Raw genomic sequence first — 25,524 nt, 5'->3', positions numbered from 1 at the left:
TCAACACCTTTGTTTATTGATCAGTACAAAAGACATTTTGGGACAGAGGGGAGCAGGGGGGGGGAGTAGATGGAAGGGGGAGCAGGTGGAGGGAAAGCAGGGGGAGTTGGTGCACAGTGATGGAGGAAGGATGGGAAGGAGTGGAGGGGGGGGGGCAGGTTGAGGTGTTGCTGGTGAAGGGGGGAGCAGCGGGGGGAGTAATAACTAAATAAATAGATATAAAATATAAATCTGATCTGCGGGTTGGAACAAACCGCAGCCTCCGAAAAAGGACCAGCTCATTCGGGGGGTAAGTGGGGGGGGGGCAAGAAGAAGGGGTGGGGGGGCGAGGAGGGTCTGATGGAGGTGTTTCTTCTCGACCTGGTTCCCAACTGGGGAACTCCTAGGTTCCCTGCGGGAGCCCCATCCCCATGGCAACCACACCAGGTCGCCACCGGCATCCAATCAGCTGAGGGCAGGAGGGCGATTCCAGGACCCTTGTTTTTGACATTTCACAAGTATATATATATTCGTATTTTTGTATCTTAGCATTTCTCGCATGTTTTGGGTTTGTTGTTTTTGAGCAGCTTCAGGACCACGTGTCCGGGACCCTTGCTCTGGAGATATTTCAAGGTATATGCAATCTGTAAATATAAATGTATATAATTACATACATTTGTGTATATTAGCATTTTTAGCATGTTTCGCAAAAGATTCCCGCTGAAATCCGGGATATTATGGTTTGTAGTTGTCGAGCCCCAAAGGTTCCAGGACCTTTGGCTCGGCCACTGGGTGGTGCCCACAACGTTCTTCACGAGAAGATCTCAAACCCGATAAGAGGATTCCACACACTCGAACATGGTCCTGGAAGCGTGGTCCACAGAATGCTACTCCTGGTTCTGCAGCAACCTGAAGGATCAGATCCTGGAACCGTCCTGTCCCGAAGAAGCAAACAGGTTGTGCATTTTTTTTATCCAGAACATTCTGGTTCTGAGGGTGGAGACCACTTTCAAGGTTCTCATCCAGGACGTTCTGCGGAAGAAACTCCTTGGTCTCCAGGAACTTCCAGGTGAGATGTGATACTGAAGGGGGCATGGTGGGAGTGGGGGGGGTAGATACAGCTCACAGATGGGATGGAAGGGGTGGTTCCCCCTCAAGAACACACTGAAGGTCATAGTCGGTTCTCCTTGCCAAGTCTCAGAGAGAAAAGATGGTGGACCAGAAGCTCAGAGATGCAAAGTCCTGAGGAGGGGGTTCTGTAGGATCCCCCTCCCCACCGGCACTCCAGAACCTATAGCTCCATCTTGTGGATCACAGGGATGGGCAGGACCTGGTGGATGCGGGCCTGCTCCGAGTCCACCTCCAGGCGGATCCAGTCGGGCCGGAAGGAACCCTTGAAGCCCACGAAGGTCACCTTGTCTGAGGGGTTGAACAACACAGACTAGTGTCACACTCCTGGACAGCAGGGGGCACCGCGAGAACACTTGCAGGAACCTCAGAGGCCCCAATGCTAGACCCTGAGGACTCCTCAGTGAGTCCTTTTTAGAAGAGACACTGAGGTCCTGGAGAACCTGAAGGTCCAAGCGGGTCTGCTTGTGGAGGCCAAAGAAGCGCCCATCTGGTTCCTGATTTTTGAAGGACTGTTCAGCAGGTTCTGCGACAAACTTCAAGCAAGGAACCTTTGGGAACTAATTGGTTCCACGAAATGAGAATACCTGGAAGTTCAGGTGGAAAGCAGAGCTGAAAGGTAAACATACTGGTTGATGTTTTTCAGAGAGCACCTGACTTTGCTAAGGAACCAGTAAATCCAAATGTTCTGAATGCAGTCAGTCATTTGGGGACGGTTCTGTCCTAACCCCTATTTAGAAATCGGTACAGGGCCGGATTTGGTTCAATGTTTATCAAAAAACTTATTGAGATGAACTTGTTGTACATATTGACCCTGAAACTAACAAAGCTTTTAAATGATTGCCTATTAAAACAATATCAAACATTAAATAAATTAAAAATCAGTTGCGACAATTTGCAGTATTTCCAGGGTAATTTCTATTGAAAATATTTTTCCACAGTGGAAAAAGGAAATCCAACATGCAAGAAATGTGTAGCAAGAAAGTTTTCTGCTCTCTGACGCTCTCTAGTCTAATCCAGAAACTTGAACTGACAAAGCTTACACGTTCTTGCCTATAAACAATATTAAACTTAAAATACAAGAAAAATCTGTTTCATTTATTTCTTACGGTTCTATAAATAACATTCTCATCCCGAGGTGTCAACTACCTGATGAATGGTCTAGCTTCCCTCAACGTCACATACCATTTTTTGGCATTTTTCAACGGACCTGGAGAAGCGTCTTAATTTTTTCCTGATTTGACAACACATTCCCCATGCGTCACATCCACTTTCTTGTCGGATGTTGCATCAGTGGAGAAATGCGAAGTGTCACCGCTCTCTCCACGAAGACATACTCTGCCTCCCTTGCCTCTTGAAATCCCCTGATTCAGAGTCTACCTTTCATTTAGCCATTTTTGGGAGAGGGGTAGCTGAGTTGACACCAGGTGACTCAGCAAGGCCAGCATTTGCCAGCACTGGATTGATGAGCCACAGCATCAGAGTGCATTATGGGACTTGTGGTATTAATGGTACCTGCAGGCTAGCTCTAATAGTAATCAAATATTATCCCGCAGGCCAAAGATAGTCCTCCCTCGAGGGGTACTAGCTGCAGGAGGGAGGTTGCCCGGCAGTTCCTACCTTTCAGCTTAATGCTCCCGTCTGTTCCCAGAAGCTCTAGGACTTTTGTCCAACCCCCTCTTGTGGGCAGGCGCCCCTTGGACGTCAGCAGGACCACAGACCTGCGGAGAACCCGCTGTCAGACCAGGAAGTGGATCTACTAGCAAACAGGAAGTAATGGTGACCCCACCCGTCTCCGAGGCCGCCCACGTAGCTGCTGATCTGGGTGGGGACGCCCTGCAGGACGGAGCTCCTGAAGCTCTTGGTCTCCAGCAGGCGCCCGTCCTGGCCATCAATTACTGTTAGGTGCACGCCGTCGCTCACCTGGTACGACTTCCTGCCATTCACCTGCAGCCAATCATACAGCAGGAAGGAGATTCTGAGAGTGGCGCCTTCTATTGGCCCCTGTACCTGGTTCTGGAGGACCAGGCTGAGTCTCACTGTGGTCCATCCTCTTATGAGGACAGAGTATACCTGGACTTACACCCTTCAGGTCTCCTTGGACTCAGCGTTGTCCTTGAACTGATTGTCCTTGTATAAGGTCAGGGTATCCTGACAGTGTCCTCATATGAGGACACTGTCACAGGACTGAATGTCCTCTAAAGACACAATGTCTTTGGACTTCAACCCCCCAGATGTCTTGGCCCTGGACAACAACCGGCCCGGTGTCTCTGAACTGCGTGTCCTCCTACGTCGTCTTGAATGTTCTCAAGTGAGAAAACACAGTCCAGTGATTTTCTGTCCCGGCCTCTAATTGTCCTTGGACTCAGAGTACGAAGACACAGCGCCCCTTCACTTACACTCCCCCAAGTGTCCCTGAATTGGATGTCCTCAAATGAGGAACGACTTTCCCTGGCCCTTATGTCCTCAGGTCAGGGCAGCGTCCCTGGACGAGGACCAGACAGGTGTTCCTGGACTAAATGTCCTGGTGTGAAGCCAAGGTGAGTTCAGGTGAGGACAGCACTGACCTCAGTGAAGGCGAAGTCCTCCTTGATGTGGAAGAAGCGGGCATTGTATGACTCCAGGCGAACCTCCAGGAAGTGCTCCGACCAGTGCTGGACCACACACACACACACACACACACACACACACTAATGTAATCCAGGTGAACAATCTGAACGTTACATACAGGAACCTGAGACATCACACACACACACACACACTCAAAGAAATCAGAATAACACACCCATACATATATACATACACACACTTTCTCACACAAACACAGATTCGCTGTCTCTCTCTTTCACACACACACATACACACACACCAGCTGTGCGTCGGGTATCTTGGGGGGCATCGGCACGTGCACGGTGGGTGTGCGTGCGTGGCGCGGGTAGGCGGAGCCTCTGCAGTCGCTGGGGGGGCTCCCGGGGGGGACCAAGGCCGAGATCTTCACCCGCTCACAGCCCTGGAGCGAGCAGAAGGAGAAGGCATCTCTGGGGGTTTGGGCCTGGATCTTCAGGAAGAGGAGGCTGGCACAAACACACACACACACACACACACACACACACACACAAATACATCACATTTTTCCTGGCTGTGGGTATCTGCGCAAGTGTGGGGGTGTTTGATAGAAAGTTGCTGTGTATCTTTATGTGTTAATCTGTGCGTTTGTGTCCACGTGTGTATATATATTTGTGAGTATATCTATGTGTGTGTGTGTGTGTGTGTGTGTGTGTGCGCACGGGCACATCTGAGTGTTTTTATGCTTTTATCTGTGCGTATGTATGTATATTTGTGAGTATATCTGTGTGTGTGTTAGTTTGTATCTGAGTATGTATGTGTTTGTATCTGAGTGTTTGTATGTTTTCATATGTGTGTGTGTGTGTGTGTGTGTGTGTGTGTGTGTGTGTTTTTGTATCTGAGTGTTTGTATGTTTTCATATGTGTGTGTGTGTGTGTGTGTTTTTGTATCTGAGTGTTTGTATGTTTTCATATGTGTGTGTGTGTGTGTGTGTGTGTGTGTGTGTGTGTGTTTTTGTATCTGAGTGTTTGTATGTTTTCATATGTGTGTGTGTGTGTGTGTGTGTGTTTTTGTATCTGAGTGTTTGTATGTTCTTATCTATGTGTGTGTGTGTGTGTGTGTGCCTGTGTATGTGCTTTTAACTGTGTGTGTGTGTGTGTGTGTGGGTGTTTGAATGTTTTTATCAGTGTGTATGTACTGTATATATATTTGTGAGTATATCGTGTGTGTGTGTGCCTGTTTGTATCTACGTGCTTGTTTGTTTTTATCTGTGTGTGTGTGTGTGTGTTTTTGTATCTGAGTGTTTGTATGTTTTCATATGTGTGTGTGTGTGTGTGTGTGTTTCTGTATCTGAGTGTTTGTATGTTCTTATCCATGTGTGTGTGTGTGTGTGTGTGTGTGTGTGTGTGTTTGTGTATGTGCTTTTAACTGTGTGTGTGTGTGTGTGGGTGTTTGAATGTTTTTATCTGTGTGTATGCACTGTATATATATTTGTGAGTATATCGGTGTGTGTGTGTGTGTGCCTGTTTGTATCTACGTGTTTGTTTGTTTTTATCTGTGTGTGTGTGTGTGTGTGTGTGTGTGTGTGTGTGTTTGTGTGTACCCGGTGTCCTCTTCCCAGTAGTAGAACCTCTTGGAGGTCCCCTCCTGCTGCACCTGGTCCTTCTGGAAGGTTCTCATGAAGACCCCAGTCTTGTGCGTCTTCTTGGTCAGACGGTTGTGAACGTCAGAGATGATTGTCAGGGATGTTCCCGAGGGGTAACACAAGCCCACACTGATCCAGTCCCCCCTGCACACACACACACACACACACACACACACACACACACACACACACACACACAGCAGTTTTCTGCATCTGAAACCAACAGATCTGATGGGTTGGATCAATCAGATCGGCTTGCTAATCGAGCCACCTTTGAATTGGGTATGGATTGTGATAAACACTATTATTGATTGTCGATTGATTGATGGTTATTGATCCCCATGGGTGAGCGCTCATGAGGCGACAGTGTAAGTTTGGCCACTAGAGGGCGGTGCAGGGTCATCTGCGGCTACCTGTGCTTGTCATCCATTTGAGCCCTATTTTTCATTTTATTTTAAAAATCAAACCCAATCCAATTCCTGTTTTAAGGTTTCACATGATTCCAGCACAATCAATTAATTAATAAATTGATATTTTGTTCATTAATAAAAACACGGCGCATGTCCGCTCACTGCCTTGAGTATTCGATGCCACTAAATGCTGCTTTATTTTGAAAAATCAAATCTAACATTCTCTGCCCGTCTTGTTAAAATCTATGTATTGGCAACCGGACTTGAACTTCTTCACTTGAACACTTTTCTCATCCGAGAGGCTTCTTCAGTTCTCACAATCCTCAGTGCAAGTCACAGCATCCACCACATTCTCGATCTTGTGTTTTGGCCTTGGTGAGCACCAGTTTTCGCCTCAGGGTGTTGTGGGGTTTGAAATGTACCGGTATATACAAGAAATGTTTTAAAAGGATTCACCATGACCTGGATGACTGACAAAATCAAACATTTTTGTAATTGCCCCCAGGGCGCAATGAAAGTTTTTTGAATTGAAACATAGGGCACATCCACTTCCTGCCACTCAGTTATATTTAATTTTAAAAGTCAAAAGCAGGATATGTCCACTTCCTGTACTTGTGTATTTGATGCCACTTTATTCTACATAATTTTGAAAATCTAGCGTGGTGAACATCCGCTTCCCGCCTTCATATCTCATTCGATTCCACGGTGTTTTATTTTGAAAACCGAACACGCCTACGTCCTGACGTTTGTATATTTGATGCCACTAAATTCTATTCTATTTTGCAAAGCAAACACAGGACAACTTCACTTCCTGCCTTTGTTTTTCATTCAGGGCCACTGTGTTCAATTTTGAGACGGGTATGCCTACTTCCTGTCTTATATCATTCGCTTCCGCTGTTTTCTGTTTCATTCTGAAAATCTGAAAAGCATATGCTGTAATGGGACCCACTTGTTGAAGTTGATGATCCAGATGGTGACCTCTGCAGGTGCAGGCTGGTCCCAGTGGAGGGTGTAGCTCTTGGCGAGGGCCACCACCGGCTGGAACTGCTGGTAGTGCTTCTTTTTGCCCAGGGCGCCCTCCAGGGTGAGGGGCCGATCGGGGTACTCGTCCCGGACTATGTGCAGGGTCAGGTTGGCCGGGTTCCTGATCTGGATGTAGATCTGAGCGGCAGGAGGCAGGTTAGCGGGATAGTAGGTTAGCGACGGAGGGGGGTAGTAGAGCGCGAGGTTCTGCCCACCTGGGCGTAGCGTCCACTGCAGATGGCAGCCCTCCAGTCGGGCACGTCGATGCAGGCGGGGTGGCGCAAGAGCCAGTTGTCCTCCTTGACCAGGAAGCAGCCAGGGTACTGGCTGACGGAACCGTCCACATCGTGGAAGATGGTGGTCTTGTCTCCATCCATCTGCATGCGGCTAAACCAGGGCCCAGGCTCTCCGAAGAACACCCGTGACGTGATCTGGGGACGACCCCGCCCTCCGTCAGGTGAACTCCGGGCCGCACAGCCATTGGAACCAGGTGACTTCCAGGCCCCACCTTCATCAGGGTCAAGGGAACGTCCAAGTCCCACCCCAAGCTGAGTCAGGGACCTCCAAGTACCGCCCCCCTCACTCAGATGACCTCCGAGTCCCACCCTGTCAAGAGTTATGTGACCTCCAAGCCCCCCGCCCGAGTCAGCTGACCTCCAAGTCCAGCCCCCATCAAGAATCAGTTATATAAGAAGACTGCCCGTGGACATGTCGGAGATGATATCTAATCAACCTCCAAACTGGCAATGGAGATCTCGGAGGAGTTGGAAGAGTCCCGCATGGAAAGTGTGGAGGGAGTTATTTCAAAGATAAAAGAAACATCTAAGATTCTTACATACCGCTGGGCTGACAATAGGAGGGAATGTAGTTCTTCTCTGAATTCACCGAAGAAGCAGATGGTTAAAAGAAGCAGAAGCTACGTGACAAAACAGCAAGAGCAGCCGACTCCATATGAGCTGAAGAACACCGTCATCTCCGCTGTCATTGGAAAAATAAATGAAAGAGAGGACGAAACCGACAAAGCAGTTCAAGTATAACATGGCTCAGATGATTGAAGGTCTGAAAAATTCACCGGACTTTTGTCGTCAAGAAGTGATCGAACGTGATCCCGATAGCTGCCGACGCGATCTGCGTGAACTCCGCCTTCCGGAAAAAGATGTTCCCAACACCGAGGCACGAGTTCAGAGTATCTATCGAGCTGCGTTTCCCGTCACGGGTCGTAGCTGCGATCGATACGGCTCACAGAATCGGCAGAACAAGGGTCCGGTATTCATCGGGTTCTTATCTAGAACAGCCAGAGATGTTCTGTGGAAAGGCGCAAAGGCAATGGATGTATCTGAAGAACAACCATCAGAGATGCATCGTGTATTTGCAAGTGTATTTGCAGTCCCTATGTCCTCTATTGTAAGTCGCTTTGGATAAAAGCGTCCGCCAAATGCAATGTAATGTAATGTTATGTAATGTAATGAGTATCGGACCGAGCCACCCGCGATAATACAGGTTTATACAATATGCACTGGAGTGATATGGATTAGTGCAGTAACTCTTGCCAATAAAGGATGCCTAAGACGGTCCAAAGTTCATAGTTAGTGATTAATGTCAATTTCTGTTCTTTCTGTAAATGCCAGGGCAACGTGTAAAACAAAGTGTAGCAGGAATAGACATATCGCTAAGAAAATTTTAAGGGAAAATAATTAAACATGTCTCAGACAAGACTGGTAGATGGATAATTCTTCTCGTGGGAATTCAGTAACATATATGCCTCCAATAATAAACAAAACAACAAAACTGTATTTTCACAAAAAACAAAGTAGTGAGTTAATTAAATAACATCTGTAGTAGAATGGACCTCATCGCTATCTGGAGATATAAAACGCCAAGCCAAAAAATATATAGCTGGTCAAATAGATCTTAGCAATCTTGGTTAGAATTGTGGTTGATCTCCTCAGACATTAACAAAAGAGTAGAATCAGTCCTAATCCAGCCTGTGGTGTTTACAGATCACCAAGATGGTAAGATTAAGCTCAAAATGGTTTTCTCCAATAGAGAATATTGGAAATAAAACAAAATTCTATTACAAAATAAACAACTTCAAAAAGAAACCAAACATATTATTGAGAAATATTGGAGACAAGCTAACCTGACAAACAATTTTGGAAATTGCTAGGAATGAATGGAATTCAAAATTAGGAATTGGCTATAATTTATGGAAAGAGAATATCAAGCAAAGAGAGAAAATGAATCTCAAATAATTCTTAAAAATAATGAGACTATCAGAACATGTATATCCTTCTGACTTGGAATTGGGAGCTTTACAACTCAAATTGGACAAAATATACTGTATAAATAAAAAGCCAGAGGTGCCTTTAAGGTTTTTAAGGAAATTAATTTGAACATGGGGAAAAATGCTCTAAATGTTATTTTCATTTAGAAAAAAGGAACTATAAGTTAACCTCCCTTTGTAAACTTAAACGAATGAACAGATACTCGAAAACCCAGAACTTGTCTCCCAGCACGTGGCTGACTTTTATTTTAGCGTTATATACTGATAGTGATCATGGGGATAATATTGTTATATTTTTGAAAGTGATTGAAAAGGATATTGAAAGTATCGATAGACTTAATTATTTTGCGATCAAAACATTGATTTAGACAAAGTTGAAAAGTGTATAGAAAAGTGTAACGACAGTCTGAAAAATGAATTTTATAAAGCTTTTATGAAGAATTTAAGGGCCACTGGTCGCTGTATTTGAAGAAGCCGTAGGCAAAGAAGATTTACTACCAACCCTTCGTCAAGGCCTTATTAAAGTGATTCCTAAATGAAAGATGAAATGAAAAGATAAATGAAAAATAAATTGAATATTAAGAATTGGCGACCAATTATTCTTAATAAACACTGATGCCAAAATATTTGCTGTGTGCTTCGAACTCAAAGACAAACTTCAACGTTCTCACCCAACTGACAATATAATAATAGGTGGGGATTTCGATCTGGATGAATTATGAACTATCGCGTTATATATCTAGGTATTACATCCAAAACCAAGAAGGAATTCATCAAACAAATACCGGAAATTCAATTCTAACTTGCTGAAGAACGATGAGTATTGTCAAAAAAATTAGATCCTTAATTAAAGCAATTAAGTCATCTGAGGAACTTGCATCTCCGGTCAAAGAATGGGAGTTCCTGAAATTTAAAATTCGACAACACTCTGTTTTCTATAGTGCAAAACTTAAAAAAGGTCTTGACAAGAGAGAATTGGACATTATGACAACAAAACTAGCTTGGATGAGGGTGACAAACAAAAAATAATTCAATTACAATCAAGTCTGGATAACATATTTACTCATAGAGCCCGTGGTGCACTTGTTAGATCCAGAGTAAAATGGATCGAAGAAACAGAGAAAAACTCGGCATATTTATGTTGCTCGGAAAGAAGACAAGAGAAAAAAAACTCATTTAATCAACAACAAGGAAATTACAGATGAGGCTATAATATCCTCTGAAATCTTTAAATTCTATAGCCATCTATACACATCTAAATTCTCAAAAAGTGATTGTGACTCCTTTCTAACAGATATTGCTCAATATATCCCAAAAATAAACAACAACTACAAGCAAACCTGTGATAAGCATCTGACTATTGCTGAACTCGACACTGCAGTAGGTCGACTATCTCCCAACAAAGCCTCACAGGAGACGTCTATAGACACTTCTGGGTGGATATAAGGGAACTTCTCTATCAGGTTTTCTTGGAAATCTTTGAAACTTGGTCGCTTCCGATGACAACGAGACACAGAGTTATCATTTCCATCCCAGAGCCCACGAAAGATCCTCGTCTTATTGAAAACAGAAGACCCATCACTCTCAGAAATTTGGACTGTACTGTAAATTGTTTACCTACATCCTAGTTTCCCGTCTCCAATCAAGAATCTCAGACATTATTGCAGAGACGCAATCTGGCTTTCTGAAAGTAAGGTCAATTCACAATAATATAAGGCTTGTCATGGACATCATAGAATATAGAGACCTCATTCATGCTCTTCTTGGACTTTTATAAAGCCTCTGACTCGGTCGAACATCTATTTAGCAATGCTTAGCAATGCTCGAGCATTTTGGATTTGGTTTAAAATTTAGGAATGTGATCCGTGGGCTCTATGAGAATATTAATTAGCCATTTATTTTAAAAATTGCAACAATATCCAAAAGTTAGACGTGTTGGGTACAGAAATTATTACTTGCCAACTGGCAGATGACACAACTTTATTTTTCAAAAATGAATATCAAGTCCCAAATAAGCGTTGAAAAAATAAAAAAAATTCTCCGAGGCTTCAGGATTATCATTAAACTTAAAGATATGTGAATTTTTTGCACTTCATGACTCGCCACTAAAACAAATCTGCTATGTTCCTTTTAAATCAGAAATAAAAAATACTTGGGTATTTTCCTTTTTAAAGGACTCTAGTCAGAGTCGCTTTTCTCTGACTTTGATATCAACAAGATTCCTGTCAAATTTTCAGAGTTCCATAAACAAATATTATTGTACTGGAAAATGATATATGTAGACAATTTCTCACCACATGGTACAATAATACATAATACATACAATAATATATGTGCTGCATCGCAACAAATCTCTATTTTACAAGGAATCGTTTGAGAAAGGTATACGGTCGATAATTGACTTGATGGATGACAATGGCGGTCTTTTAGACTATGAACAATTCGGCTTTAACCCTCCCGTATTAAAGTTCATAAAGTTACGTAACGCACTACCTCGACAATTTGTATTCCTGACCAAAAATATAAAGACGCACCAAACCATACAACCACAGTTACTCCAGGGAATCTCAATTCTGAATAGAAAATTCAGCAACTCCTTTTCTTAGGAAATGTTTTACAGAAAACTTATTCCCTGGATGTCAAAACAAAAATAATATTTTAGATAAAGTTGATAAGGAATCCATTGCCAGGCTATGAACTATGTATCTGACTCACTTCAAAATTATGAATGACATCGACCCATCTAGGGAATTATTGAGGGTACGCTTTAATTTTGAAGATAATATTTGTACCTTTTGTGAGGACAACATTGAAACCACGGACCATATATTTTTCTCATGCCAAAAAGTACAGGGCTTTTGGGCAAAAACTCAAAAATGGGTTAAAGACAAATTTCCATCATCACCAATTTCCTTCTCAAGAGATGATATAACATTTGGTTTACTATTAAGCAACAAAAGAGAGGAACTCTGTGTCAATGTTATTTTAGACCTGGCCAAGTTCTTCATTCACAAAAATAGAATGCAAAAGTGTTCTCCCTATCTTACGTTCATTATAAACGATTTTGAATTACACAAAAAAAGCCTTAAAACTTATGGAAAAATCCCAAAACCAAAAAATAGTTTGATGTCTGAGATTCCTTGTGAACCACCAAGTTAAATACATATTGTATTCCCCTTGCAATTTATTCATGTTTTTTTTTTTAATTTATTTACCTATTTATTTATTTATTTATCTGTTTTCCTTTATTTTCTTTTTCTTTGAGCAAACATTTCTCACAAACCTTTAATACTGTTAACTTGTACAGTTAAGTGATTACATACAGAACGAATGTCCTTATGTCCTCTGCTTCCTCATCCCCGGTTGATTCATTGACATCCGATTCTACCTTGCCATGTTTGTTTGTACATATGTATATCTGTTTATACTATTTATGTTCAATAAAAATAAATAAATGAAATTAAAAAAAAAGTCGCTCTCTCTCTAGGTGTGAATGACAGGGTGAATGGTTAAATGGTTTAACGTACGTGGCCCTGTGATTGACAGGTGACCCAGACTAGTTAAGCCCCGCCCCTCACCCCAATGTCTGCTGGGATTGGCGACAGCTCCAAAAAAAAAAAAAAAGTCAGGGGACCTCCAGACCCCGCCTCCTTCATTGTCAGGTGACCTCCAAGCCCCGCCTCCATCAAGACTCAGGTGACCCCCCCCCAAGCCCCGCCTTTGTTGGGATCAGCTGACCTACAAGCCCCACCCCATCAGTTAGTTGACCTCCAAGTCCCAGCCTGGCAGAAATCATGTGACCTCCAGGCCCCACCCTACCCCGGTCGGTTAACTTCCAAGCTCCCTGTCAGAGTCAGGTTACCCAGAAGCCCCGGCCACAATCAGGTGACCTCCAGGCCCTGTTCCATTGGTCAACTAACCTCCAGACCCTGCCTCCTTCATTGTCAGGTGACCTCCAAGCCCCGCCTCCACCAAGACTCAGGTGACCCCCCCCCAAGCCCCGCCTTTTGTTGGGATCAGCTGACCTACGAGCCCCACCCCCTCATCAGGTGCCCCCAAGTCCCACTCCTGTCAGAGTCAGGTGACCTCTTAGCCTCACCAGGTGACCTTGGAGGCCCTTCCCCATCAGTTAGTTAACTTCCAAGCTCCCTGTCAGAGTCAGGTTACCCATAAGCCCCGGCCACAATCAGGTGACCTCCAGGCCCTGTTCCATTGGTCAGCTAACCTTCAGGCCCTGTCCCCCTGAGTCAGGTGACCTACAAGTTAGCCCTGCTCTAGTCAGGTGACCCACCCCCAAGGAGTCGCTCCATACTCACGGGTACGCGGTCGAAGGTGACCCCGCTGACGTTGTTGTTGGGGCAGCTCTGCCAGGAGTTGTTGAGGCGGAAGCCGAGGGCACTGCTGTGCCGCCCCCCCAGGGGCGAGAACTTCCGGAACGTGCAGTTGTGGACGTTGATGGGCCCATCATAGATTTGGACCCCCCGGATAGGGAAGTCCCTTGGGGGTCAGGAGGTCAGAAGTAAATCCCAGGCGTCCAAATGACGCTCCTCACCAACTGAACAGAGGCGGGCGGGCTTACACAGCGCGGGGGAGCGTCCTGGCGGCGAGGTCGGCCCCTCCCACCCCCCAGGCCGTGTGGTCAGGGAGGGGCATTCCATGGTTGGAGCTCTCGCCCACGAACAGGGAGTTCTTCACCTGCTGCCGGGAACCGTCGTCGTCGGGGAACGTTCCCCCGCTGGGGAGAACAGCAGGGGTTAAGGTTTCATGGTGTCATCTGAGGAGGTAACGGTGTCATCAGTCAAGAGGTCACAGTGTCATGGGTTAGAAGGTCATGATGTCGTCCATCAGGAAGTCATGGTGTCATCGGTTAGAACCTTATGGTGTCACCTGAGGAGGTCATGGTGTCGTCAGCCAATGATCCAAACGTTACCACAGTGATGTCATCTACTGGACATCACTACACTGATGTGACAGTATGTGAGTGTGTGAGTTTAGTTGTGTGTTACCCAATATGCAAAGTGTGTGTGTGTGTGTGTTACCTGGCCAGTGTGAGTCCAACCCCATTGTCAGCAAACCTGGGTGGGAGGAACAAGATCCATGAGAAGGTTCTCCAAAATCCCGGCACATTCAAATGAAAGGAGCCTTATAGAACAAGTTCTGAAACATCTGCATCTCTCTATACCGATGTGGAGGTGGAGGTCCTGGTCCAGGTTCTGCACCTCAAGATCAGCCTTGGAGACAAGAGAATGTAGGAGAAGAGGTCAACTCACTGGCAGTGGTCCAGCCAGACATCCCCTCCCCTCAGCCAGGCTCCGTGGTCCTGGTTTTTGAAGACCACCAGGTGACGGATCAGGGCTGGGACTCTGGGCTTGAAGGGGTCAGCATCCTGATGGGGGCCGAACCTGCAGGTCACATGACCCATAAGTGTGTGTGTGTGTGTATCTTTCTATGTGCGCATGGGCACAGTGTTCCTCAGAAGATCCCGTGATGTTCTCTCACCTGGCCCCCACCAGGGACAGGAAGGGCCTCTTGTCCTTGTCGTTAGCCGGTGTGGTCTTCACACCATTGTCCAGGATCACCCCTGCCTAACATGTCAGAGAACATCATTCCCTTCCTCCCTCTCTTCACAGAATGTTCGTCATTTGTAGGCAGTCATAATTGGTCTGTCAAGTTAATTAGGGTGTAATTGTTGCGTAACATCAGATTAACTGTAAATTAACTACAGATTAATTGCAGTGTACCGTATTTTCCGGACTATAAGTCGCGTTTTTTTTCATAGTTTAGTGGGGGGTGCGACTTATACTCTGGAGCGACTTACGTGTGAAATTTTTAACACATTATTACCGGTACCGGTGTATCATTTCACATGTTATTTTCACATTGAACCGCAAGAGGGCGCTATAGGCATGTGATAATAATTTCAACATTAGCGAAGAACTTAACAAAAACGGCACCGAAAAGGAAATCGTATTCTGCTGATTAGAAGCTGCAAGTAGTAAAACATGCAGCCGAAAACAGTAATCGAGCTGCAGAGAGAAAGTTTGGAGTTAGCGAGAAGCTTGTAAGAGACTGGCGAAAAGCGGAGGTAACTCTAACTGAAATGAAGACAACAAAAAAAGCTAATCGCAGGCTAAAAGCTAATCGCGGGCTAAAAGCTAATCGCAGGCTAAAAGCTAATCGCAGGCTAAAAGCTAGGTGGCCACAGCTAGAGGAACGAATGCGCCGTGCGACTTTCGCGGAAGTTATTAAATGGATGGAAAAAGCATGGGCTTCGGTGACGACCGAAACCGTTCTGGCGGGATTCAGGAAGGCTGGAATAGTTGGAACCGGAAGTGACGATAGTCTGACGGAAGTGACGTAGAAGAGGAAGCGCCGCATCTTCTACCTCCGGAGTTAGCGGAGTTGATGAGAAGTGACACCGAGGATGAAGATTTCATGGGATTTTAGTTACCGGGTGTTTGGGGTGACACGGATGGTTCTGGTAAACTTCTTATCATGTTGTTTATGCGAGAGTTATCGGAATAACTGTTAGTATGTTATATTAACATACCACGCACTTTCTCAGTTGTGTCATGTAACGTAAGCATATCGTTCAGCCTGTTGTTGCCTCTATTCTATTTTTATTTTAAATTGTTCGTCATTAAAATTTTAAATGACATGTCTGTTCTTGTTGTTGTATTTTATTAAATAAATCCCCCCCCCCCAAAAAAAAAAAAAAAATGCGACTTATACTCCAGTGCGCCTTATGTATGTTTTTTTTCGTTCTTTATTATGCATTTTTGGCTGGTGCGACGTATAATCCGGAGCGACGTGTAGTCCGAAAAATACGGTAGTAGCTGTGTGCGCACCTTGTAGTTGGAGTGGCGTGTGTGTAGATGTTGTACATCACCCTGTAGTTGGAGTGTCAATGTTGTGTAGCAGTTGTGCACCACTCTATATATGGAGTGGAGTGTGTAGATGTTGTGTAGTAGTTGTGCGTTACCCTGTAGTTGGAGTGTGCCCTGTTGTTGACAAAGATCCCCAGAGGAGTGTGTTCTGTCTGTCCGGGAGAGTAAAGACCTTCTGAAGGACCTGTGGGAACGTGGTGGAAAAGGAACCAGAACCCAGTCTCCTGGAGACACACACCCATAGATACACACACACACACACACACACACCCATAGATACACACACACACACACACACATAGATACACAGAGATGTGGAGATAGATAATCACACACACACCGGGTCACATGATTCCATGAAACGACTTCACTTGTAATGTGTGTGTGTGTGTGTGTGTGTGTGTGTTTGACTGACCTCAGACCCTGCAGCTGCACAGTCAATGACATTGTTATTGGGGTTGGCAATCCAGAACGTGGAGGTGGCACTGCAGGAAGAACAGGAGGTGGATGGAGATGAAGACAACCATGCAGATGGGTCGAGGGAAGGAGGATGAAGAAGATGAAGACAATTGGGATGGAGAAGAGGATGAAGAAGAAGATGAGGAGGATGACGACAAGGCGGGGGATGAAGATCATGATGAGGAGAGATAGGATAGTACATTAGATCCAGCATGAAGGTTCTGCAGACCCTTCCAACATGCTCACCTGCAGTCCTGGCGGGGGTTGGCATGGTAACCAGGCCAAGCCCCGGCCGTGATGGCCTCACACATGCGCGTGTCCCTGTCGGAGGGGAGCAGTGTCCCGGCGCGGACCTTCAGCCCCAGGCAGTGCTTGAAGGTGTTCCTCTCCTCCGGGCCATCCTCGGTGAAGAAGCAGTGGCCAACCACGTCGAAGCCCACCACGTCCTGCACCAGCAGCCCGTTGGTGCCGTGCACCGTCACGCAGCGCGAGCGTGAGCCGTGAACCGACAGGCCGCGTAGCCAGGTGGGGGGATGGTAGCCGCCCGCCGCGTCCACGTCTCCGGCCAAGTGGAAATGGACGGGGTAGTGGCCCAACTTCTGCTGGCCCATGTGGAGAAGCTCCACGCCAGACATGTGCACCGAGTGGAAACCACGGCCCACCTGGAGGAGAAGTGTGGGAGGAGGAGAGGGTTGAAGAAGTTGGTCGGAGGAGAAGGTCATGGAGAGTGCTTGGGGTAGTTGACCTCTGACCTTCAGGTGTCCCCCGAAGGTGTCAAAGTCAAAGAACTTGCAGGCCTCGTTGCCGTAGCAACGGGGTTCCATCTCTCCGCGGATGAGGATGTTTCTTGTGAGCAGACCCACCTCCGCCCTCATGTCCACGCCGTCAACATTCTCCCCCACATGGAGGAACCGCACACGCCCTGAAGACACCAGAGAACACCAGCGTGTGTGTGTGTGTGTGTGTGCGTGTGTGTGTGTGTGTGTTCAAGGTGTCGAGGTTGAATGGGCCCTTTGAGAAACCCCTGGTCTAGGATGGAGCCTGAGACTTCCTGCTCCTGCATTTGAGACTGTGCAAACACACACACACACACACAAACACATACACACACTCATACATACACCTGCACACACACGACCCACACACACAGGAACAAACACACACACACACAAGACAAACACACACACACGTATACCCGCTTACACACAGACATACACACATACATATGACCCACACACACAAGACAAACACACACATCTACCTTCTTAATATATACACATACACACAGCTTCTTACAGTGTGCACACAGACACACACATTCTCCCTGTAATACACACACACACACACACACACACAGGATTTAAAGCCCCCTTCAAGCTGAAGATCAGTGTGTTTGAGGAGCCTCTCTGAGGAGCTTTCCTCTGGTTCTCTGAGCTTCTCTTAGGTTCTGCAAGGTTCACAGAGGTTCTCTTATGTTCCTCTGAGATTGTTTGAGATTCTCCAGTTCTCCAGGTTCTCACCTTGGACTTTGACCTGGTGGGTTCCGCAGGCGGGGCAGGGTAGCAGGGTGAGTTCCTCGGCCTGGTTCATGGAGTAGTCAGTGCTGGCCACCACAACGTGGTCCCCGGGCCCCCAGCCCTCAGGGGGGTCAGCCAGGTCCAGGACAGTGGTGTTGGAGAGCAGGCGGACGGTGATCCAGGCCCGGGGGAACACTGGAGGACATGCGGAGAACGTCAAAGCCCGAAGGGAGGTGGCGGAACTCTCGTTGAGGGTGACGGGAGGTACCGCCCTGCCGGAGCAGACGCAGGTCCACATCTGCTCCGGCAGGTGTTCCTCCTGGAGGAACCCACCCAGCTTCCCGCAGCGGAAGCGGACCCTGTAGTTGCAGCAGGTTCCTCTGGGCTGGTCCTGGTTGAGGCACACCAGGCCGAAGCTCCGGTCCAGGCGCCGGATAACATCCCCCGTCTGGCTGGATGGGGTTCCGTCCACCGCCTCTGCCTAAAGTAACAAATAATCAAAATTGAATGATTAATAGCATATAAATTACCCATTAATAACACGTTACTATCTGTTAATCACCCATTGGTTACATGTTAAGTACCCATTAATGGGTCTCATCAATGAACATGTGTCTGCACGTTAATTAAGTTTTAATCGCCCCAGTCGCATCTTCATCGGCCATTAATAGTTAATCACATTTTAATAGCTCATCGATTAATGTTTAGTACCATTCATTTCATGTTAATTATTTAATGGTTCATTAATAACATGTTTATTCACCATTAGTGACATGTAAAAGTCTTTTAATCTAATGTCAATTCCCCATCAATAACTTAATTGCCCAATGATTACATGTTAATCGTGAACTAATAACATGTAATTGCCCATTGGTTTTATATTCATCACTCATTAATTACATGTTAATCACCCATTGATTACCTGTTAATCACCAATTAAAAATATGCAATTGCCAATTGGTTACATGTAAATTGCTAATTAATTTCATGTTAATGTAATTGTCCACAAATTACATGTAGAGTGCTGATTACATCATGTTATTGCCCATTAGTTACATTTTGACAAATATAAAACAAGTGATTGAAATAATAACATATGTATTACCTGTTTATCAAATTTCTATTGTAGTAAGTATAGTAGTATTACATGTAAGGACATATTTACATATTACAACATATTTACTCACGTTTTCATATTTACTAATGGCATGTAATTGCATATTACTTATTCATAAATCCAATGTTGATTTCCTCTAATTATGTTTTAATTATTTGTCAATTAGTTAAATAATTGGCATCTCAAGTGCCCATGAATTAAATTATAATAAACAGTAATTATTTTTTTCTTACTCATCGATTGCATTGAAATGTCATGAGATGATGATGATGAGATGAGAACAACTTTATTATATGTATATTATGTCATGTATATTACACGTCAATTACAGCAACAGAATTAAAGATGGCCGACATCAACCTTTCAAAACGACCTGAGGAGGACCTCAAGGAGGTTCCTGGCCTCCTGGAAGAGATGGAGCTTCAGTCTGGAGGTCCTCGGGGAGGACCTCGCCAAGTTGTCCTGAACATCTGACTTCTACGAGTACTGGCTGGTTCATCATGACCAGCAGGCGGAGACAAAGTCCAAGACCAAGAGGTCCACGTCTCGCTTATCCACAGCCCTCGGCCGTTGATCCACAGCCTGGTTCTGATCGTGTGTGTGTGTGTGTGTGTGTGTGTGTGTGTGTGTGTGTGTGTGTGTGTGTACCTGGATGTCCACAGGGTTGCTACACAGACGATCTGGATAGGCCTTCTGAAGGTCTGAGAGCTTCTCCCAGTCACCCGAACCTCTTTCATCGTCTCTGTTGAACCACTCAGTCCACTCCGACTCTAATTACACACACACACACACACACACACACACACACACACACTAGATTAGTGTAATATAATAACAATCTTTTATTAACCTTCCTCCTGTGTTAGTTTTCTGGTAGCATCCCAGGTGTTAACGGGTCGGTTTCGACCCGCGTCTTAAATCAGCTTTAAAATACACTAAAAATAAAAACTTAAATTCCAATTCTTTTTCTCATCTCTTGGTTACCTTGTTAGGCTTCCTTAGCCATGAAAATATTGAGTTTAAAATTTTTTGTTGTGGTTCTCTGGGCCTTTTTATTGTTATTAGTGTACCTCTCGATTTCAATAAAAAAAAGAAAAATTAACCTCAAGAGATTAATACTCTATATCAATTCAATATTGGTATTATATTTGTATAATATTGATCCAATATTGGTAAAATGTTGATATGATATTAGTATAATATTGTTATAACACTATTATTAATTCTTATTTTTGTTTCATTATTTCTCTTGTGTTGGTTATTTCTATTCTCGATTTCTGTTTTGTCTGTCAATGGAATATCTTCTTCTTTTGTACTTATTACAACTTATTACCAGATAGAAGTACGCGGTTATTACTTGCACACAAAGTGTAATATTTGGTAGATGAAGCCCTGCCTCCCAAGAAAAGGACTATCTTTGATTGACAGCTCACCTGACAGGTGAAGCCCCGCCTCCAGCTCATTCCAGGTGTCGAACCGTCATATCCAATAACAGTGGAGATCAGGAGGAATGTGTGTGTGTGTGTGTGTGTGTGTGTGTGTGTGTGTTACCTTGCACCCATTGGCTGCTGACGGTGACAGTGAGCGTTTCTCCATCGCTGGACTGAAAGGTGCGAGAACTTTGTGCTTCGGAGGAGGCTTTTGTCCCTGGGAACACACACACATACACAAAACACACACACAGTGTCAGAGAGGTTCCTCCACAGGTTGTGTGTGTGAAGGTAAGAATCAAATGTTCCACCTTGGTAGATGGCGTGATCCTCCACCGCAGAAGAAGGGTCTCCTTTAACTGTGATCAACGTCCACGGGTGTCTTAGGGGGCAGGAAAGAAGAGCAAAATATCAGATGGACCATGGGGAACCTTCACACAGAGAACAGAAGTTCTGATCCAGAACTTTGAAGATCCAACAGCCTACAGTGTAGGCTCCGCCCCCTCACACTGTCACCTGAGGCCAAAGTACCCAATGGCTCTGCCCCCTCACCCTCTCACCTGAGGCCAAAGTACCCAATGGCTCCGCCCCCTCACCCTCTCACCTGAGGCCAATGTAGCCAATGGCTCCGCCCCCTCACCCTCTCACCTGAGGCCAATGTAGCCAATGGTTCCACCCCCTCACCCTCTCACCTGAGGCCAAAGTAGCCAATGGCTCCACCCCCTCACCCTCTCACCTGAGGCCAATGTATCCAATGGCTCCGCCCCCTGACACTCTCATCTGAGGCCAAAGTAGCCAATGGCTCCGCCCCCTCACACTGTCACCTGAGGCCAAAGTACCCAATGGCTCCGCCCCCTCACCCTCTCACCTGAGGCCAAAGTAGCCAATGGCTCTGCCCCCTAACACTCTCACCTGAGGCCAAAGTAGCCAATGGCTCCGCCCCCTCACACTGTCACCTGAGGCCAAAGTACCCAATGGCTCCGCCCCCTCACACTCTCACCTGAGGCCAAAGTAGCCAATGGCTCTGCCCCCTCACCCTCTCACCTGAAACCCTGGTAGCCAATGGCTCCGCCCCCTCAACCTCACCTGAAGCCTAGGGTGTTGATGGCCCCGCCCCCCAGCTCCTCCAGCCTGCTCCTGGCGTCCTGCTCCAGGTTGTTGGAGGCCTCGTCGTTGACCATCATTGCCAGGATGAGCCCTGCCTCCACGCCGTCCAGGTAGACCGCTAGGCGCCGGCTCTCCTCTTTGCTGCGGTAGGTGTCAAACCTGAGGGGGCGGAGCCACAGGGAAGTGAGCGCCTATGCCGGGTCGGAGGTTCTTCTGATGTTCCTCGGTGCCCCAGACAAGATGAGATGTGAGGAAGGAATAGGCGAAGGAACCTTCACCCTGAGAGCTGAGGAACTGAGGGGAGCATCTGAGATTCCAAACCACCTGCTCCATCTGGGAAAGATGGTCAGATCCCAGACCCTTTGTGGAAGGAACTGGGCAGAGTCATCTACCGGGACAGAAGCCCTGTTAGATGCCCCTGGACTGGGACATCTCCTAGGATCAAAGGTAAGAACATCTGCTCAGACCAAGGCCCAGGTAGATGGACCTGGGCGGGGACCTCTACAATGACCAAAGCCCTGGTAAGTGCCCATGTATAAGAACATTACATTGAAGCCCTCGATAGGCCTGGACTGGGACCTTTATCATGACCAAAGCCCTGGTAGATGTCTCTTCAAGGATCCATGGACCTGGGTTGGGACATCTAACGTCCACCAGGATGGAAGCCCCCTGTAGATGGACCTGGACCTACCTGTGGTCCTGTAGGACCTGCCCGGTGCGGGGACAGATCAGGTGGACGATGATGCCCCTGCTGCCCCAGCTCCTGCTGAAGTGGTAGCTGCTCTGGTTGTTCTCCCCGGGGACCAGCGTCTTGTTGAGGAACGTCCAGGAGAGCTTCCTGCGCCCATGGACCTCCAGCGTGCCGCCGCTACCCACGCCGATGAACTTCCTGCCGAAGTAGGGGTGATCCTGCTCACCGTCGTCTAGCCTGGAGACACCGAGTCGGCGGGTCAGGACGCCGGGGAAACGGGTGGAGAACCCAGTGGAGGAGCTCCTCCTACCGTCCAAAGAGCGAGATGGTCAAGTTCCCCCTGAAGGGGCAGTCAGGGCTGCCGGCATGGAATTCACCACCTTTGCTGATCAAAAGGTGCCTGGTCCTCAGCAGGATGGAACGTCCACTGTCTGCTACCACCAGCTTCCCTGAACCAGGAGGACATAAGACCTTCACACACCTCACCGTGCTCAGTAGAAACACACCAACACACACACATACATACAGACAGATATACACACAAACACACACACACACATTCACAAACACTGATACATACACTCACACAGGCAGCTACACTCACATATAGATTCACACACACACAGCCCTCAAAACACACACAAACACACTGATATACACTCACACACACACAAACACATTGATGCAAACGCACACACTTATATACAATTACATACATACACAAACGTACTGATGCACACACAAATAGATACACACACACTGGTATAAACACACACACAGATACACAAATACGGATGTACGCACAAACACGCACACATACTGATATACATTCATACACACACACACTTATATATACAGACACGACACACTGTAACACACCGTGTTACACACACACTCAAAAAAACACAGATATACACACAAACACACACACGCACACACATAAACAAACACTGATACATTCACACTCACAGATACACTCACAAATAGATTCACACACACACACATATAACAGTGATACACAGACAGAAACACAAACAATAAACCAAACCCACTATATTTAGTGTATTACGGAAAAAAAACAATTATAGATCAATCAATCAGTTCTTCCCAAGATGTTGGAAAAATCTAGAAAATGTTGTGTCTGGTTGCCCATGGAAACAGGGACGTCACCTCCATTCAAGATGTGGATGGAGTGGACCGTTGCCGATGACGACAGCAGCACCTTCTGGCCACGTCCAATCACCACGCGGTGGTCCTCATGGTGACCTGGCATCCAAGGCCGGAGACCCGCCTCCTGGTCCGGACACACTGACACACACACACACACACACACACACACGGGTCAGACCCAAGGTTCTTTCAGGTTCTCCACACTTCACTTCCTGTCCCTAATTTCGAGATCCTTTTATGGATATACTCCCCAAGTCCTCTGGATTGTCCCGCTAAGGTCCTGGGGGCGTTCTCGCAAAGGGGGCGGGGCTAAGCAACCTTTGATCTGACGGGGTCCAATGGGAAGGAGCCCACCTGCTCGTGCAGAGGGGAGCAGCAGCGCGACCAGCAGCCAGCACGCCGTCATCTCGCAGTTGGGGGGGCGGGGCCTCTTGGCAGGGGTCAGGTGTCAGAGTAGGGGGGCGGGGTCTCTGCGAGGGGGGCGGGGCCTCTCGGCGGGGTGTCCTCCGGAGGCTGGAGGAAGAGAAGCAGAAGAAGAAGACATGTGACCTTTGGGATGAGTGGGAGATAACATGCATGTGCTTCCGCATGCCGGTGTGTGTTTGGATTTGTATGTGTATGTGCGTGCGTGTGTTTGTGTGTGTGTGTGTGTTGAGACCTAAGCAGATAATGATGTTAGTGAGAAACCATTATGTCTCTCATCACCGCAGATCCTAACCTGCTGTGTATTTCTGAGGTTATTACTGTGTTATTACAAAGGAAATGGTGTTTATTACTGTGTAATAGCATAACAATGTGTTATATCACTCCAGTTTTACAAAGTGATGTTGTATTTTTTTTTTGTAATAACACATAATGTTGTATATTAGTGCATTTTTACAAAGTGATGTTGTATTTTCCTGCGTAAAAGACATAGTAAAACTGTGTATTACTGTGTTATCTCAAAGTAATGTTGTCTACTACTGTGTAATTACACCGTAATGCTGTTTATTACTTTGTAATTACATAGTAATGTTGTTATTACCCTGTAATTGCAAAGTAATCTTTTACTGTGCAACATGGTAATGTTTATAACTATGTAATAACATAATATTGTTGCATATTACTGTGTAAAAACAAGTCATGCTGTGTATTACAGTGATATTGCAAAGTAATGTTTAGTCCTGTGTTGTTACAGACCAATGTTGTATTGTATAATAACAATCCAATGCATTTTTACTGCTGTGTTGTTACACAATAATTTTGTTTATTACGCTAATAAGAGAGTATGTTGTGTATTACTGTGTTATTGCGAAGTAACGCTGTTAATTACTGTGTAATTACATGCTATTGTTACATATTACTGAGTAATAGCAGTGTAATGTTGTTTATTACTGTGTTATCGCAATGTAAGGGTTGTTAATTACTGTGTGAGTACATTGTGATGTTACATATTACCGTGTAATAACTGTCTAATGTTGTTTTTTACTGTGTTATCACATACCAATTGGAGTAAAGGGTTATGCCTGTGGGGAACCCGAGAACTTCCCTGTCCTTGTGTATTTTTCAGAGATAAAGAGCCCCCCCGCAGCGTTCTGACGCATTACACCATCTATCATGGTGGACGACCAGGGGTACCAGCTGGGGCTGTCCATGGAGGAAAACACACCCCATCCATCACAGAGCCAAAGGACATTTAGGAAAGTTCCACGGCTCAGTTCTACCAGAACCTGCTCTCCAGTTGCACACAACAAGACCTCCAGAACCTCCTGACCTCGGGTTCTCCGACAGAGAAAAAAAAGCATTTCGCCTTTGAAAAGGCACCGTGTTTGTAGTTCCAATGTTCTCCAGGACTACCAGGGGCAGGTTCTCTCCAAAACAGCCGGTCCTGGAGAATCTGTGTTCCTTTGACCTAGACTCTGAACCAGATGGAGAAACCATCCAACCATCATCATCTCCGGAGATGAAGATGATGGAGATGAAGATCAAGGTTCTGCCATCCAAGCACATTTCCAGGAGCAGACATGGTGACGGAGCTGGGACACGACAAGCCAATGAACCCCAGGAACCTCCAACCCCTGGTTGACTCTAAGTGTTATCAGGAAATTGATGGAAACCAGGATCAATGACATT

At 46.0% G+C, this 25,524-nt stretch overlaps 1 protein-coding gene across 1 annotated transcript; it reads right to left on the bottom strand.

The window, feature by feature from the left end:
- Positions 1–1,062: 1,062 nt before the first annotated feature.
- cemip (cell migration inducing hyaluronidase 1) lies at positions 1,063–23,886 on the bottom strand. The gene is made up of 27 exons (XM_086152957.1): positions 23,767–23,886; positions 23,413–23,550; positions 22,553–22,691; positions 22,243–22,479; positions 21,531–21,710; positions 20,756–20,826; positions 20,566–20,661; positions 19,663–19,784; positions 18,231–18,378; positions 17,901–18,092; positions 17,133–17,302; positions 16,627–17,042; positions 16,337–16,406; positions 16,017–16,145; positions 14,534–14,619; positions 14,305–14,436; positions 14,074–14,109; positions 13,614–13,769; positions 13,351–13,531; positions 6,966–7,181; positions 6,677–6,888; positions 5,276–5,461; positions 3,977–4,181; positions 3,675–3,761; positions 2,897–3,054; positions 2,728–2,828; positions 1,063–1,398 (listed from the first exon to the last, which is right to left on the bottom strand). The coding sequence occupies exons 1-27, from the start codon at positions 23,816–23,818 to the stop codon at positions 1,271–1,273; spliced, it is 4,044 nt and encodes a 1,347-aa protein (XP_086009083.1). The 5' UTR covers positions 23,819–23,886; the 3' UTR covers positions 1,063–1,270.
- Positions 23,887–25,524: the final 1,638 nt, after the last annotated feature.

This window comes from Fistularia commersonii, chromosome 9, assembly GCF_037954325.1.
Source record: "Fistularia commersonii isolate RoL2024-O1a breed Wild chromosome 9, RoL_Fcom_v1.0, whole genome shotgun sequence".
NCBI lineage: Eukaryota > Metazoa > Chordata > Actinopteri > Syngnathiformes > Fistulariidae > Fistularia > Fistularia commersonii.
This window is presented reverse-complemented; position numbering and strand designations above follow the sequence as displayed.

What these genes read in the sequence shown, in the direction of transcription:
- cemip (XM_086152957.1), bottom strand. Translation starts at nt 23,818, where the DNA reads ATGACGGCGTGCTGGCTGCTGGTCGCGCTGCTGCTCCCCTCTGCACGA. An exon ending in GGGCACACTCCAACTACAGG is followed by an intron (nt 14,620 to 16,016) that starts GTAACGCACAAC and finishes CTGACATGTTAG; the next exon opens with GCAGGGGTGATCCTGGACAA. An exon ending in CTGTCCCTGGTGGGGGCCAG is followed by an intron (nt 14,437 to 14,533) that starts GTGAGAGAACAT and finishes TGTGACCTGCAG; the next exon opens with GTTCGGCCCCCATCAGGATG.